Raw genomic sequence first — 17689 nt, 5'->3', positions numbered from 1 at the left:
AGGAATCTGCCCGCGCGGTGGGGACTGATCATTTTTTAAAGCCATCTAAGGATGTTCACGCTGCAATTTTGTAAGCAGTTGGTAGAGTAGGTAGAAGCCGAGTAAAGGGCAGAGCGAGGCTATTCCGAAGAGAGCCCTGGGAGCCGGGTGCCTGCCTCTGGGCTGGCCACAGGACACGCTGGTTCGAGGTCCGGGACACACGTGCCCAGCCCCGTACTGCCTTGGTGAGCTTCCTGCAGCTGGTCTCGCCCGCTCAGGTCTGTCTTCCCAACCAGTGTGTGCTGCAGGCGGGTGGGCAGCAGGGCTGGCCTGCCCACTGGAATATGTCCAGAGGCCTGGAACAGTGGCCCTCCCTCCTGGGTGAGCCCCTGACATAGCTGTGGAAGTCGATGACGCAGATTCCTGACCAAGACCCAGACCCACAGAGAGAACCATGGACGTCAGCGTGTTCATAGGTCACACGTGACCAGGAAGCACAGAAAGAAACCCGGCCTCCTCCAGCCTCCTCCAGGTCTTCGTGTGGTGGGCGTGTCCCTGAAGGTGGCCCCTGCAGGAGAGGCAGTGTCCTGTGTGCCCAGGTCACTGCCGAGAGTGTGTTCCCTCCATCTTCCAGGAGAAGCCAACCAGCATGGGATTCCCCTGGTGGACCTAGGAAAGTACCCAGTCCTTTCTTTGCTGATGAGAACACCCGACCTGTGCGCACATCAACGTCTCTTTCTTTGTTGTTGTTTTTGCTTCGACTGCATAGAGTCCCCGCCACCCCTCCTGCCTGTGCCGGGTTGCCTCTGGGATCTTCCTCACCTCTTCCCCCCGGAGAGGGTCCGGTGAGAGGAGCATCAGCCGTCGGTCCTCTCCTTCCCAACGGCAGGCTGTGTGGCCCGAGCTGGGGCATTCTGACGCCGTCCTCCTGGACACTGACCCTGGAGAGCAAGCACAGGTGGGGCCCTGCCCCTGGGGCAGCCTGCAGCCAAGCTCTCCTCCATCGGACATCCTGCCCCTCTGCCTTTGGGGTTCTTGACATCCAAGCTGGTGCTTCAGCAGCCCGGCCGCTCCTTAGCGAGCTCCTGTACTCTCACGCCCTCTGACTGACCTTGGCCAGAGGCTGCTCGTCTCTGGAGCGTGCGGTGGAGGCACATGAGGGAGCTGCTGCAACTTCTCCAAGGGGGTCAGTCAGCTCACGCGGGCTCCGTGCCGAGAACAGACACCACCGCCGGGCACGGCGGTTGTCCCCCTCATCAGGCTGGGCTGCTCTTCGTGACACAGGATCTAACCGAGTTGACGTGCTTTTGCAGAGGCACTGGAGGTGACCTGGAAAAGCAAGGCCCGCAGAGCGCCCAGCTCAGGCCTCAAGAGCTGCCCCTCACTGAGGTCCAGAGCTCGCCGAGAGACACAGACCAGAAAGGGGAAGAAAGGTGCACCTGCCTCAGGGCTCAGACGCGATTGTGAGGCCCAGAGCGGACGTTCACTCTGCTGAACGCCGGCCATTGCACAAGGACTCTAACGTGTCCTCGACGGGACCTCTTTCCTGCCCCTTCTCCATCTGCCTCCAGATCATCAGTAGGTGAGCCCCTGACACCACGGCGGGTGTCCAGACTCAAGTGTGAAACCAGGTCCTGGATCCAGAAGTGATGTTCGACTGAATGCTGGCCTCTGAGAATTCAGAGCCGGCTGGAAGTCTGACAGGGAGGACAGGGAGTGGGTGTGAGCTGAGCGGTCGGAGGACATGCCTAAGATCCCACGGAAGCCCGCAAGTGGGCCTTCTCACAGGCCATGTCCGGTCCCCCGCCGAGTGGCCGAGGCCACTGCAGGCCACACAGCAGACCTTGAAAATCAATTTGAGGTGGAAATGAGAATTTTCTAACTGGACATGGAAAGGCCTGTTCTGGAAGCGTGGGCACCTCTACCTACGCCAGAGGCCCCCCAACCCATTTCCATGCAGGGCTAACGCGCCTGCGGTGTACCTGACGACAGGATGCTTGCTCAGCGAGCATCGGGGACCCCCAAAGGCTTCTTTAAACGACCAGACTGCAGGAACTGCAGGAAGTAAGCACTGTTCTGCGCAGCTCCTCTCCCGCTTGGTATGAGGGCGACCGGCAGGCTAGCCCCTGCCCGGGGACACGCGTGCACCGCATCTCCACCAGCTTGTCGGGGCGGCTCTGCCTCCCGAGAGCTGCTGGGGCCCATCCCCACCTTTCCTCAGTGGATCAGCTTGGAAACTTGGAACTGAGCATCATGAAAGCATTTACACCATGGAAATCGGCAAATCAGGCCAAATAAGGATTTCGGGCAGTAGGCCCTGCGGGTGGGCAGCTGGTGGCCAAGTGCTGGGGCCACGGCTGACACGTGAGGAGGGCATGGGGCACAAGCCCAGCCGAACTGCCAGAGGATCCGAAAAGTCTGTTAAATCCTAAAGACAAGCCAGGCGTGATGGCACACGCCTGCGATCCCAGCCACTTGGGAGGAGCTCAAGCACGAGGCCAGCCTGGGCAGCTCAGCCAGATGCTGTCCCAAAAGAAAAAGAACTGGGGGTGTGGCTCAGTGGTAGCGCATCCCTGGGTCGAATCCCCAGTACCAGTATCTCTTAAGGACAGAGAGAATCGGGAAGGACACGGGGTCAGCGGCTCAAGCCATTCTGTCCGCTGAGGGGATGTGCTGGTCTGCTGGATGTGCTGTTGGTTTTCCGCCTGAGATTGGAGAAAGATCTTTCGAGAGGCAGAACAGAGGCTTGGCTTCTGCGGGAGGGCCCAGTGAGGCCACCTATCTGCCCCCAGAATCAGACCTGGAAGATTTGGTGTCAGCTGCCATAGCAGGAGAAGCCGGCACTTCCCAGGAGGGCTCCAGGCAACGCGGACCGCCCAGTGCTGGGGCTGCTCTCCAGGACTTACACGCGACTGAAGATGCATTTCCATTTCCCAGAGGGGTTTTAATTACAGATGGTGAAGTGCCTCGCAGAAGAGGTGCTTCAGAGCCTCGAGCGGTTCCTGGCAGGAGCTGAAGCGCTCTCAGCTGCGAGGCCTCTCCCGAGTCCCAGGGGCTTGCTGAGGAGCCGCCTGTCTGGCGACTGCTCTTGCTGCCTGCTCCTCTGCTCTGCCCCGGCCCACTAACCTGCCCCAGGGGCTGTGTTGAGTGGTCTAGTGGGAGTGGGCACCCAGGGACTTGCCCGCACCTAGTTTGCCTGGCAATGGCAGTGGTGTGATGCTCTGGGGACGGGCCCCTCCACTGTGGCTGTCAACTGCTGGGCCATCAGCCGGCCCCAAGCTGCCATCTGTTCCCTAATCCTGGATTATCGAATCCCGGTCAACATCTCATCAGGCAAAGCCCTCGCAGTCCTTGCTCAAAACCAATCAGTGATTGCATCCTTCCAGAACTGCAAGGAAAAAAGGGAAGAGAAATGCGCGCGCAGGGCCCCGGGCGTGTTCGCGAGCTAGGCGTGAGCAGGTGCCCTGCATGCGTCCTTCCCAGCACCAGAAAGAGGAAGCTCACACAGTCTCGTGGAGCAACGACACACACAGCCACACCCCACGAGGCCTCCCATGTGCGCTGCCCTTGGAAGGTGGCGCACGGTCCTGCCCGTGACCCCAAACCCTGCTGTGGCCGGATTCTGTCCCTCCCAGCTCACCCCAGCTGCCCGCCGCCTCAGCCCAGAGCCTCGGGGACGGCCCAGGTGGGAGGACCGAGAAGCTCTCTTAACACTGATCATTCCCTCAAAAGCAGGCCAAGGTTGGCAAGGAGTGAACATTCCGGTTGGCAAGGAGTGAACATTCTGGAAGGACACGGGGGAAAGGCCACGTCACATGGTCACAGCAGTGGCTGTGTCCCTCCTGAAGGACTGCTGCTGGGCTGGGAGCTGGGGAGCAAGGGGGTCTCTCTCACGCGGTGGCACCACCCACCAGGCCCCCGCCTGTGGCTGTCTGCAGGTGTCCCATGGAGGAAGCGCCACAGAGGAAACAGGGAGCCCGGGCCTCGTCCCTCTGCGTCCGGGTCGTGCCCGCCTCTTGCCAGCTGTCGCCCACTGCACACCACAGGTGACCAGTTTGTTCCGAGCCTTAGCTGTCTGCACGTCTTCCCTTGATTTGTCCTGTCTGCAGCTCGTCATGACTGTGGCTTCTTGAACACTTTTCCTGAAGTCCATTTGTCTTGTTTTTACAGGAAATCACCACAGGTGGAAAGCCAGCACCACGTGCTCCAAGTAGAATTTCATCATGAAAATGTAAATGTTGAAAGTCTTTTTTTTTTTCCCCTCGGTACCGGTGACTGATCCAGGGACACTCTACCACTTTACCGCTGAGCCACATCCCCAGCCTTCTTATTGATCTATTTATTTTAATTTTTTGAGACAGGGTCTTGCTGAGTTGCTGAGGGCCTCGCCAAGTTGCCGAGGCTGGCTTTGAACTTGCGATCCTCCTGCCTCAGCCTCCTGAGCCTCTGGGGTCACAGGTATGTGTCACTGTGCCCAGTAAGAAAGTCGTCTTTTTAAGTTCTCTCTGGGTGCTATCATGGCTACTCCACAGGTCCAAGCCTGACGGCTTCTCCTGGGTTAGCAAGAACTTCAGCATCAAACCAGGACTTTTCCTTCTAATCATGTCCTTCAAACAGAAGGCTGGAAAGAGGATTCTTAAAATAATAACGTTCCCACTGTGGGACTTCAGATCAATCAGTACACCAGAAATCCTCTTGTTACCACCAAAGTCTCCCACCTTGCGTGTGTGCGCAGAGGTGTGTGTGTGCATGGGAGTGCGAGCTATACCAAACAGGCCACGTGGATGTGGGGGGTCCTATCCTAGGTGGCATGCAGTGTGGCTGCCCAACGTCCTCTAGCTTCTCTGGCCTCTTTGCAGGTAAACTAATTATTCCCCAAAGACTTTGAGGATCCCGAGTCCTTAGGGAACCAGGAAACTAGAAAATCCAGCTGAGGAAGAGGGACCAAGCCGAGCAGACTCGGGGAGCTTGTGCCGAGTCCGTTCTCTGGAGTTCTCGGGTGGCCCCGAGGTACAGAGGGTGGAGCAGGCGTGACATCACGCACTCCGGGTCCCCGCCCACACCGAGGCAGCAAGTCCCGGCAGAAGCGGTTCCCAGGACTCTGCACAGCCCTGCGCACGACGTGACTGTCGGTCCTTCCAGGCTGCTGCAGCATCGTGCCATGGAATAGGGGCTACAAACCAAGGGAGCCGCATTGTCACGGTTCTGCAGTCTGGAAGTCCCAGGTCACGCGGTGGAGGACTTGGAGTCGGGCGAGGCTGCTCCCGGGCTCACAGCCGGTGACTCCTTCCCGGGTCCTCACTGGGGGGTGACGGGGAACAGCTCTCTGGGGCCTCGCTTAAGAGGCACTGAATCCCCTTGACCCAAATGCCACACCTCCAGACGCCACGGCACCGTGGGGCAGGAATTCGGCACAGGAATTGGGGCTGGGGGACACCAACACTTAGAAGAAATGGGGTCGCCGCTCCCGGGTGTTGCCTCCTTCTGGCCAGAAACGCTAAGTGTATTTAATTTTCCAATCTGCTTGGAGCAACTCTAAGTTCATGTTCATGAAGTGGCCAGGGTGGCCAGACTCTGAGTCCTGAGCACAGAAAACTGAGCACAGGACAGAGCAGGTGACTGACCCGCATCTGTCGCGGAATGACGAACATCCTGGAGTCTGCGGGGACGGGAGGGATGGCTCCAAGGACTCCACAGGACTCTCTTCCCAGACAACGGCCACCAAGGTCACCTACAGACCTCTCCCCGCCCGTGTCCCTCATGCCCACAGACACACACCAAAGCCACTCAGTCTGAGCCTGGGTTGAAGAGAACAGCACCGGGTTCATTTCCTAAGCAACTTAAGAGAGTTCTGACGACATGGTGGGCCGTGCGCACCGTGGACTCACTTCTGCTTCATGTGACTTTAGGTCATTTTCTCTGTGAAGGACCCGTCTGTACTTCCATAAGAATTTAAGGACCCTCTCCTTTGCAGCAAATAGGCGGCTGTAGAGATTAATCGTAGTGACCTTTGCAATAAATTAGCTGCAAGGATTAATTGCAGTTGTGATGATCTTTAACCTTGGTCTGGTTTTCGTGGGTAAAAGATAAACTGACTTCATTTAGTTAAAAAGAGAAAAAAAAGGCCCACTGATTAGGAGAGTAATGCAAACTAATTTTTAGAAAATACATAAAAGAGGGTAAAGAAGAAAACAGAGAAGAAATAACCGTTCACCGCACACAGACTTACTTCAGGACCCACGATTACCAGGTAAACACTGGGTTCTTCTTGATGCCATTCTTGGGAAGGAAAACAAGGGAAAAGAAAAAAATATTTTTTAAAATGGCTTCAAGTCACAGCTTTAAACACAATTAATAAATATGAATTACTCCAAAATACAGATTATTTCTTATTACTATACCATCATTCATGATATTAGCCAACGTAAATTACATTTATTGAGAATTATTCATCTGACATTTTATACTTTTAAATAAGATTCTTTTCCTACTGTCTCATACATTATCCATATTTCTAATTTACCAGATCACTAGGGCTAAGATGCCACCAAAACCCAATACGGGATTTTAGAATAAACTCAGGAGTAAATAGATCAACTCTAGCACACTGGTAAACCTGTCGTGCAAACAGGCACGTATGGAATCATTTTCTGATGGACAATTTTTAGCCTCGTAATTAGTTGTGATTTGATGAGTTCCTCGGCTCCAAGGACAGAGGACAGCTCCACACTGGACTGAAATCGCCGCAGCTCCATCGACCCCATCAGCCGTGTTTCCGGTTCTTTCTGCAGTCACAATCTGGAAACAGTTCTGCTCAGGTTGAGCGCAGGAGGGGACAGAGGTTCAGACCCTGATGAGCGAGCAGCGTCCTGACTCATGAGGGCCCTGCAGGGGTCTTACCTGAGAAGGCGTCCAGTAGGTAGAGTGGGTCTTTGACTTGCCTGAGCCCACAGACCAGGAGGAACACGTGCAAGCTATCCGCACCTTGGCTGATCTCTGCAACACAAGCGGGAGAAACAGTGGAGAGGGCCCGCGGGAACCTCAGCAGCCCGTCGCTACTCCGTGACTCCGAAGCCAGAGGCCGCCACCCTCAGCTGGCCGACCTCCTCCTGGCTTTGCCCACCTTCCTCAGGCCCCTCTGGGGGCCAGCCCAGCTGAGCTCGGCCGCTGCAGTACACTTACCTCTGCTGCAGCTAGGAAGGGCCAGGCCAGGAGAGCTGACCCCACCCTACAGACAGCAGAGCCACGGCCCCGGGGAAAAACTGGGACCCGATTCCAGCTGGGAGGGCTCTTTGCTTTCCAGCTAGGAACAAGGTCTCTGTGTGAAAGTTGGCTTTAATAGGTACCCGGGTATGGGAGGGCCGCGCATCCACGCGCACACCTGCCCACGGGCTCGTGAAAGAACACAGGACGTTAGATCGTCGCACTGTGCGTCTTTCATATTACATTTTCGATGTGTCAGGCCTCCATGAAGCTGGAAAACGTTCAAAATAAAAGAATACGTTCACACGTTTTTAAAAAGGCAGGCAGGCTTGGATTTGCCAGACGGACAGCTGTGGTGTGAGACGTCCACAGCTCTCCCCGCCGCGCCGCACCCACTCCCCCAACCTCTGGCTGGCCTCGGAGTGCTGGAAGCTGCAGTCACCTCCACGCCTCGGCCGTAGGCGCCTCGTGCTGTCCATGGACCCACAGGCCTGGCACACCTAGGGGCCCTGTAACCGGCCCAGCAGCCTCCTTGGGAATGAGACTGTGAGGAGAGGCCCATCCCTGCTGGGGAGGCCCCAGACCTGTGGCCAGGCCAGGCGGGACCCCCTGGCCCTCAGCCGACGGCGTACGTTGAGTGAGCCCAGCAGACTCCTGCGGAGCAGACCGGAGCTGCCCCAGCTGAGCCACAGAACAACCAAGCCCACCCACAACATCACGAGAGATTCACAGGTGGTCCTTTCAAGCAGCACATCCTGACACCTCCCGATGGCTCCGCGATAGCGGGGACCCGACTCCATGGCGATTAACAACTCCAACGCAGGCCACCTGAAGCTGGCACGTGTGCAACCGGCCCAACTGGCCGTAGGATCCTGGGTTGTCTTTCCTAGGAGGGGTGTTTACCCACCATTCAATGTGAACCATGTCCTTCCGTCTGTTTTTCTAAGTCCTGAACAGAAATGCAACGAGTCTGACCATGATAAGGTGGATGTACGCCAGAGAACAGAAGCCCCCAACCCTAAGGAACGTGTATCTAAACCTGGAGACAACCTTGACCAACACTAACACTGAAATGTCTCTTTAAAAAGCCTTAAAAGGTCTCACCTGAGCTGAGGCTGCACCCCAGTGGTAGAGCGCTTGCCTAGCAAGCCTGCGGTTCTGGGTTCAATCCTCCACACCCCAAAACAAAATGAAAGTTACTGTTGCCTCCGAACTGTTCAAACTTTGAGATGTTGAGGGGTTTATGAAAGCATCTCCCCAGTACTCTGGATATCCTGAAATGGCTTCAGAACGCAACCCTAGCCCTGGTTTGAAGTCTGAGCTAGAAGACAGGCGTAAAACCTGCACTGGAGGTCAGAGGAGTGGAGGGCTTGCCCGTGGGGGATACTGGAGTCCGGCCCTCCTCTGGGGCTCCCCTTCTGAGTTCCCAGCTCTGCTGCACCACCCCTTCTACCAGGATGCTGGGCTTCACCACAGGCCTGAAAGCGGGGGAGGCAGCCAATCATGGAGGAAGCCTCTGGGAGATCTGCACCACCGAATCCGGGAAAGTAAACTCAAGTGCAGAGCAGGCAGCCCCCGGAGGCGCGGCGACAGCAGAGGGCCAGGTGCGGGACACCTCTGAGCATCAGCTGGAAGGCCCCTAGCCCCTAGCCGGGTCAGGCGGGCCGTCTGGCCTGCTCCTCCCCTGGCCCAGGTCCTCAGAAAGCTGGCCCTGAGCAGAGGCGACCCGCAGTGTGGAGAGCTGGCAGAGAGTGCCGCACCCGGGGGGTCACACACGCTGCATCCTAACCCGCACTCGGGGTGCACGGAGCGCCCTGCACACCCCGAGCCTGCTGGCCACCTCGAGGCCCTTCAGCCGACTCCAGGCGGGGCTCCCACGTGTCCTGTCCTGCTTCACTTCCTGTGAACTGAACTGTGTTCAGGTGCACCTGCTTCACGGCTCATGAGGCTCCTGACAAAGACCCTGCAGGGGGCGGAGCTAAGCCACGCTCCCACCTCTCCCCCATCTGCTGTTAACTCCAGACGTCCTTTTACGGCTGAGTTTCCTCTGGCACCCAGGCTGGGCGGAAGTCAGGGAGTCTGCTCCTCGCTCATTCACCGTCTTCCCGCCAGGGGCATTTCCTGCAGGATGACATTTTTATCTTCAAAACAATGCCCCGTGGCTTGCACGGGGACCTGACGGGCTGGGCACGCTGTGCTTGCCCATCCTGAGTGTGACGGCGCCTGCGTGATCGGAAGCCCGCTGACCAGCCCCGTGCCTCAAAGCCGGCCGCTCCCGTTCTCTATTTTACGGGGATTATTAGGAGAAAAGAATGCAAGAACTTCAGGCAAGCATATTAGGCTTACTGAATTGCAGCTGAAAAATCTGGTTTTGTGGCTGTGTAAGAATAAAGAGATCTTGTAATACCAATTTTCCATACAAAAACACAAGCCGGTTTTCTTAGGAATAGCTGGAGGAAGAAAAGGGCCACCTGAGCCTAAGGCCTTGCAGGGTCTCCATTTAGAAATGCAAACAGTGTTGGCGGGCACGGTGGGGTGGGGGCTAAATAAACAAGCAACGGGGAAAACAAAGAAATAGGGAGGGGAGGCCCGGGCCAGCTTGGGCTTTCCTAGTTTGGGGGTCCAGCAGCCCAGCCCATGAGGAGCCCTGGCCTCCGACTGTTAGCTTGGGCAAAGGAGCAAACGCCGCAGAACAGTGTGCTGAGTCGTGACCTTTAAGATGCACCTGGAAACGCACAGAAAACCCCCAGGGCCGGCTCACTAACTTGGGGTCCACACCTATGCCTTCCGATCAGAACAGCTGCCACAAACACGTGCTGCGTGTAGCCCGTTAAATTCTTTACTTGGTCTTGGTCGATCCGTGCAAACACGAATCCTGCTGGCATCAAGCTGGTTTAGTGTTTTCCAACAAGTAGACTTATTGTCACCTGTGACTGAGAGGAGTGGCATTGCCTGGAAACCTGACACAAGCTGGAAGAGAAGAACACAGGTAAGGCTGGCCTCAGGCCACACCTAGGGGCCACACCTGTAATCCTACTGGCTGGGGAAGCCGAGGCAGGAGGATCACAAGTTCAAAGCCAGCATCAGCAAATTAGCGAGGCCCTAAGCAACTCAGCCAGAACCTGCCTCTAAATTAAATACAAAAAAGGGCTGAGGACGTGGTTCAGTGGGTCAAGTGCCCCTGGGTTCAATCCCTAGTACCCAAAAAAGAGAGATTTTGGCCTCCGATGTTGCAGAAACCTACTAGCCTCCTATGAGCCTTCGTGACTAAGCAGATGCCCAGCTGTGTAGGCGGGGTGTTCAACCTATCCCGGATCTACAGGTGAATGGTTCATGAGTGTTCAGAAGGAATTTGAGCGCTGTCTGCCTCAGGTCTCTGTACCTTCTGTCCTCACCGTCAGACGCTCGTGGAAGTGACAACAGCCACCAGTTCCAAACACTCCAGAGGCCAAGGAAGGATAAAAGAGGGAGGACCAGGACTGTCCATCTCCAGAGCCAGAACAGGACAAAGACGAACAGAGGTGGACAGAGAGGACGGCTGGCCGTGTGACCCAGGCGCAGGTTGAGTCCACCGCCCGAGGGCAGCATCTGGGTCAGTCACCCAGCCACTCCCGGCCTCCGCAGGCAGAGGGAGGAGCACCAGGCAGCTCCGACTGCACACACTAAGAGGACCCTGCCGCCACGCTGGGCCCGGAGGAAAGGTCTGCAAAGGGGCATTTAACCCTCCAGGTGTCTGCTCATCACCGGTGGCAAGACCAGCGCCAGTCAGGAGGCCGTGGAACCTGGACACATCCTCCTCCTTTTGGAGATCATGACTCTCAGTCACGCCTTCCCCGTCCCGTGACATGCTGAAGATGAAATGCCCTCGGGGGGCCATTCAAAGTGGGCCGCCGGTTCTGAATAACGGCCCCCTGGCCGACGTGATGGAGCGACTGGCCGGGGCGGGAGCATCTGTAAGCCCGGGGCAGTCCCTGCTGTCACTCGGACGCGTGAGCGCACTCCGGAATTCATTTCTAATGAAACACCTGGGGATTCTTCTCTGGGGAAACCGGTGCGGACGCGCAGTTTGTGGTGGGGGGTTTGCAGGACGGTTTGGGGTGAAAACGAGCTGCCTTGGCGTCGGCCGAGGGAGGGCGGTGACTCTTGCTTTCCCAGCCCCTCCCTGGACCTGTGACTCCAGCTCTCCCTGCACCAGCAGGTGGGTCCCTCTGGACCCCTGGAGTCCCTCACTGTCACCTCTGGGGAAAACACATTTTCACTTCAGCAGAAGAATCCTTAGGCCTCAAACGGCAGGCGGGCAGCCAAGCCCCCCTGTTCTCACTCCTTGAGCCGGCGTGCCCGGCTGGTGGCCTGTGAGGAAGCTCTTTCCCAGTGCGTGCCCTGTGGGCCTCCCCTGCCGGCCACCACGGCCTGGACTTAAGGACACTGTGCAGCAAATCCTGCTGGGATGTCAGCCATGGAGACAGCACCCTCAGCTGCTGTGCTCAGGTGGGGAGGGCGCCCTCCCGGCATCTCAGGTGGACCCCTTTCCAGGGGGCATCTCTCCGGAGCTTGACCGGCACAGTCTGTGGGTGGGGACCCTCCCGAGAACGAGGGCAGGCTTGCGAGACGGGGCCCTGGCCGCTCCTCCCAGCTCACCCCCGGGGCCGTGAAACCCAGCGGCCCAGCGAAGGGTGGAGTCAAGCAAGTCCATGGCGTCGGCAACCAAGCCACGAAGGAGCTGGAGCTCAGGACGCGAGGGTGAGGTGGCGGGTGACGTCAGCAGCAGTTGACCGCACTTCCGTGCGTATACATTGGCAGCAAGCAATTCGAGAATGCACTTCTTAAGTTCATAGTTGTATCAAAAGCAATGAAATACCGAAGAGTGATCTTTTAAAAGACATGAAAACTCTGCACAAACCCCTGGGAAGGTGAAGTGAGAGACAGATCCAGGTCCCGGGCGGCCCCGCGTCTCCCTGGCCTTGTCCCCACGTGCTGCTTCCTAGTCCTGCGCCACCCGAGCCGGTCACTCAGGCCGGACGAGCTCTCCCTCGGAGCTGCCCCTGAGGAGCTGCGTCCCCAGCCGGGAGAAGACGCGACAGCTTACCTGAGCGCTGAAGAAAGGTGTCCCAGTTAAAGGCGGTGTTTGGTGACGTTGCAATTCCTGGGTCGGAGGAACCAGAAAAAGAAAGGTTGACGTAGGTGAGACTCCGAGACACCGCGGCCTGTTGACGTTTTGGTTCTTATGAACCCACCCAGCCCCAGTCCCACTGGGCCCCGTTCACCGTCCAGCACGGGAGGTTGAAGGTGAGCCCATGGTCCATCCCAATAGCCTCCGGCCCCCGTCCACTGCCAGGCCAAACTGCCAGGCCAAACTGCCTCCGGGTTGTGCCGCTCTCGAGTTCCCTAGGAACCCTTGTAAAAGGTGCCTGCCACGTCGGTGCCTGCCACGTCAGCGTCTGACCCGAACACCCCACGTACGATCTTATCTTTATTTAAAATTCCTAATCCCAACCCTCACCTGTCAGGTCCAACCATCTGAATTCTATCCTCAGACAGATGTGCTAAGTCTGAATCTCCCTTAAAAAGCAAACCTGTAGGATTTAGACTGATTCACAAGCAACATTCAGCACATTTTTTTGAGTGAGTTTTGATCTTTTCCAATATTCCTTGTCTACCACGTTCCAGTCAGACAATGGCACGTGGCTTGACAGCAGGAAGTTCCTGAGGTTTATAACGTGTGGCTCCAGTCATCCTACCACTTCTAGAACCCACTTCTGCAGTCATCCTCGGCTCAGAAAGGTGCTCTCAGGCCCATCTGGCAAGAGCCCTCTGCCAGGGGACCTGGGCAGGGACCCAGGGCAGTGCCTCCCCCCACTGCCCACAGTCCTGAGACCTGCTGGCCAGGCTGGTTCCTGCAGCCCATCCAGCTGGAAATGGAGGTGCCAGAGCTGAAATGGGTTCCCCAGTGTGGCGTGGTGTGGCGTGGCGTGGCGTGGCGTGGCATGGCATGGCGTGGCGTGGTGTGATGTGGCAGCACTGCTTCCTCCCTGCACCAGCCTCTCCCGGCTGTAAACCAGGCCACAGCCAAGGCAGGGACACCCCACGCCCTGCCTGCCCCTGTGCCCACACTCTCTTCCACACAGGCCAGGTGGCACCCCCTTCTCAGCGCAGACTCCAAAAAGGAGCTGATTTGAAAAATTGTTCTGCTGCTATAAACAACCCTGAAACACTGGAGCCGTGTTACCATGGTAACATGACGTGCAGTGGGGAGGGCCTGCAGGCAGGTGCGGCCTGGTGTGCAGAACCAGGAGGGGGTCCCAGCCGGCCTGCATGCACCCCCGGCCTCACACCTGTCCTCCCCGGACCTCCTCTGTCCACCCAGGGTTGCACAGGACAGGGTTCTGCAAGAGTAACTACCAGCCCACGGGGTTCCACTGGGGCTCCAGAGGCCCCAGAGGGGCAGGCGGGGCCAGGGCAAGAGCAGGTGGGCGACCTCCTTGTTCTAAACTCACCACGGGGGAAACATACTGCACCACCGGTGGAAAACATTGGGCGGCCTGCTTTTTAATGATTCCTCATCATTTCTCCCAACGGTCCTATTCATTTTATATTCTGATATTACAGACCAATGAAAATGTATTCATCCTGCTCATGACTCTCAGTGAACATCAGAAACCATATTGTCTCCTCCGAATCTGTCTCTGAAGGACACACCCTTTCAAAACAGTATCTGGGACTTTAGAAACTCTCACCTTGACTTTGGACGTAGATCTTACCCTTCGCGTGTGGCTTTGGAAAAGAGGAAGAAAAGAAAAAAAGTGAATTTGCTCATCCATTTTATACTCTTGACAAATAAAATCGCAGTCACTTTTAAGCCCTGTTGGAAAACATCTCTAAGGGTCCACCCCGCGGAAGCACACAGGCGACGGCTCTGTAAGACACGGGGTTACGTCAGCTGTTAATGGTGTTGCTGTTACGATGGCAGCGTCTATAAGGCAAGAAGCACGAAAGAAGTCCCTGAAATCAGGATCGAGGCCATTGTAGGATTTTACAGTTACTATGTTAGTGGCACAGTTAGGGACGCTCAGCCAGAGGACATGCCACCACAGAGCTCCTGGTACACCCCTGTCCCGAGCCGAGGGAAGCCTGGGGTGGGTGGTTTGGGGCTACACAACCTCCGGTGGGAAAGCATATCCCCTCCCTCGGGACAAAAGAAGGAAAGAAGGAAAAAGAAAGAGGAGAAGACAGAGAGGAGGAACCCACGGAGGGAAGGGGCCTGATATGTGGGCAGATTCCTCCCAGCAAGACAGGACAGGTGAGCCTCAGACCCAGGCCTCCCAGGCCTCGGGCTTCCAAGCCCTTCTGTGGGTGGCCTGGGCATTTGTGCCCAGGGATTAACTTACTATTGCTCGTGGTGTTTTCTGGTGAAACTGCACAAAACCACTAGAGAAAAGAATCCATTTCCCAGTTCACTGTGCAACAGTGTCAGGAATCTTCTAAAACTCAAGTTGAGGCCAGGGTGGACGCAGGAGTGGAGAGGCCCACCCTAACGGAGGAGGGGCTCCCACACGGATGCCCACAGTCCTCTTAGTGACCAGAACGTACAGTCATCTGGGGATAAATGTCCCAGTCGTGTGCCTTTCCGTCCTGTGACCTAAATGTTCCAGACGATCAGATGAAATGACCAAGCCAGCTAGATGTCTGGAGGTCACGGAAGCCACAGCCCTGTCCCTGTGTGTGTGTGTGTGTGCAGGGGCAGGTGCAGCCCTTAAAGTAACGTGGCCCTGGCCCAGTAGGGGGATGCTGGCTGGAGCCCCAACTCGGCCTGCAACTCCAGGAACAGGCAGTGGAGAGAGGCATGGGAGAGGCAGGCTGCTGCAGGGGATGACCCTGCCCAGGCCTGGCCTGGCCAGGCAGCCTCCGGTTTCTGGTTTGCCATGAGCATCCCACGCTGTTTCCCTGAGCCTACAGGAGACGTGAGTGCTGCTCTCAGCCCACCAGGCAGAGAGGCGCATGCCTAGTTAGGAGGCCCTCGTCAGGAGGCCCCAGAAGGAGTCTCAAAGCTCCTTTCTCTCCGAGCTAAAGAAGGTATTAGCTTCCAAGGAAACGCCGGGTAACAGCAATCATTGAAGCTGGGAACTGGAGTTGGGACCCCTGGAACATTCCTTTTGTTGAATTCCTCACTATAACACTGTAGGAAACAGGACCGGACAGGAGGCTGAGGGCTTCGGCCTCAGTCCACCTCTAAAACAGCCGCTCAGGGCCTCGGCCAGAGCGTGTTGAAGCTCCGCTGACAGCGCATCAGAAGGCATCTTGGCCCGCGTGCGTGCACACGTTTGACAATAACAGGGCCAACACAGCCCTGGGTAGATCTGATGCATGAAGGACTGGAAAAACAGAATCCATAGTCTTGCCACTCCATGCTTAGAAATATGCTTTGCAAGACGTTCCATTCGAGAAAGCTCCCCTTTCTACCAAGAAATTCGTTTAACTGGTATGTCAATGCTACAATCAGAAGGAACGGGTGTACGTGGAGACTCCTGGATTTAACTGCTGGTGTTTACAAATCTTTGAATATCATTTCTCTAAAGCCTATCGAGAGCCTGAAAAGATAAGTAAGTAAAAAGTCTAGCACAGACCGCTACAACACTGCCACAATGACATTTTGGAGATCTTATCTAAAGCAAATCAAGAAAATAGAGCTACAGTATAAAAGAAATCTGGGCCCGGGCTATGGGTAATCACCCTACTAAAAGAAATCTGGCAAAGGCCAATTGGCTTATATTGATTTTGAAAGACATTTTCTATATTAAAATGGTACAAATACAAATTAGTTTTCTTTGCTCAATATTTATTGCTTCTTTTGTCCTAAGATGAGTCAAAGTCCTTGTGTATCACTTGTCTTGCCAGATGAGCTCATCGAGGCCTTTGATTTTCTTTCTAAAATCAAATAAAAAGAAGACAGAGTCTACTTGAGGTTGGGATGGGGAAGACGCTCAATTTCAGCACCTGTGAGGAACTGTTACTGAACTTAGCCTATCATTGACTGGACATGGAAAGCCAGTGTTCTCTCGGACGGGCACGTGAAATAGGCGGGACTTTGTGACACCAGCAAATGCTCACTGGGGTCTTTTTGTAACGGAACAAGGGCGACCACAAAAAGACTCTCCATTCCTGGGCTAAGGCAACACAGACGCTAATCTTCAGAAGGGAAGCCTTTTGCACATGGAAACCACACTAAATACTAACCTCGCAGTAGATGCATACTTGAATCCTCGACAAGAGGCAAAAATAACTTTTATCTTGGAATTACAATACAGCTTCTGACTGTGACTTTATCAAAAGTCTGCATGGGCCGCGGCTGCCGCTCAGTGGTAAAGACTTGCCGGGCATGCACAAGGGTCTGGGTTCCACCCCAGGACCACCACAACCACCAGTAAGTACACACAAAATAATTACAACTGTCTAAAGAAGATCAAGGCCCATACATACAACATTCCAGAAAATACAGCTACGCCACAAAACACATATAAATTGGGCATGTCTCTGGGGATATGGTGTTTTCTTCTCTGTCTGAACTCTTTTCCGTGAAAAATCTGTTGCCAAGCAAGAAAAGAAAATAATATTTTTTAAAAGGAGTGCCAGGGACACAGCCTTGCCACTGACTCCTGAAACTAACCTGCGGAAACATTTTCCAGGAAAAGAAAACGGCCCAGCTGGGGCCGGGGCTCGGTGGGGGGGCACCGTCCCAGCAGGCCTGGGGCCCTGGGTTCCAACCAGCACCACAAACGAAGAAGACATCCGAGGTGAGGGGGGATCTCGTCCTACCCACCCAACATGGAGCAACCGGGAGAAACGGAGCTGGACCCACCATCCTGCACAAGAGCCAGGGTGAGGGCACGGCGCCCAAGGCAGGGGCAGGTCAAGCAGAGGGGCTGTGGGCAGCAAACCAGAGAGGACTTCTGCTTTCCAAGCAGCGACATCTCTGGTGGTGACCGCTGAAATCCGCTGCTGGGGTGTGCTCAGAAGCGTGCCGCCCGCCCTCAGCCACCAAGGAGAAGCCACGCTCCCACTCTCCCCGTCCAGAGCCAGTCGCACAGCAGGTGAGCTCCAGGTCTGTGCTCTGGAATTGATGAGCTCCCCCCATACTTTGGGGGTCACTTTAAAGCTTCTCGGTTCCCAGGCCTCTCACATGGCGGGGGGTAAAGGAACGTTTGCGTTCCCTCAAGAAGGCAGGAGGAGAGCCGATCTTCACAGAAGTTGTTAGAATGACTGGCTTCCAAGATGGCACTAATCCCCGGGGGGTCTCACATGGAGCCCCATGTGGAGGGCAGCCCACAGTGAGGTCGCCCCCCACCGGATGGCGATTTCAAGTCTCCGCGGTGGTGGGAACCGTAGCAGGAGTGGTGTGTGGCCATGTTCAGGGGCAGCGGCGCACAGAGACCAGCCATGCAGGAAGAGGAGGAGCACCAAGCAAAGGGACAGCAAGCACTCGCTGCGCACGACAGCACTACTTATTGGGCAG

At 55.9% G+C, this 17689-nt stretch overlaps 1 protein-coding gene across 2 annotated transcripts in view; it reads right to left on the bottom strand.

The window, feature by feature from the left end:
- The window catches only part of GLT1D1 (glycosyltransferase 1 domain containing 1), an 82311-nt gene that overhangs the window by 30068 nt on the left and 34554 nt on the right, over window positions 1–17689 (bottom strand). For both annotated transcript variants that reach the window (XM_079152489.1, XM_079152490.1), the window contains 4 exons: window positions 13917–13953; window positions 12269–12325; window positions 6880–6975; window positions 6209–6258 (listed from right to left, as the gene is read on the bottom strand). In XM_079152489.1, the coding sequence (XP_079008615.1) occupies window positions 6209–6258; window positions 6880–6975; window positions 12269–12325; window positions 13917–13953 (240 nt within the window). The remainder of the gene's footprint in view (window positions 1–6208; window positions 6259–6879; window positions 6976–12268; window positions 12326–13916; window positions 13954–17689) is intronic.

The sequence above is a fragment of the Sciurus vulgaris genome (genome assembly GCF_902686455.1).
Source record: "Sciurus vulgaris genome assembly, chromosome: 8".
Classification (NCBI taxonomy): domain Eukaryota; kingdom Metazoa; phylum Chordata; class Mammalia; order Rodentia; family Sciuridae; genus Sciurus; species Sciurus vulgaris.
This window is presented reverse-complemented; position numbering and strand designations above follow the sequence as displayed.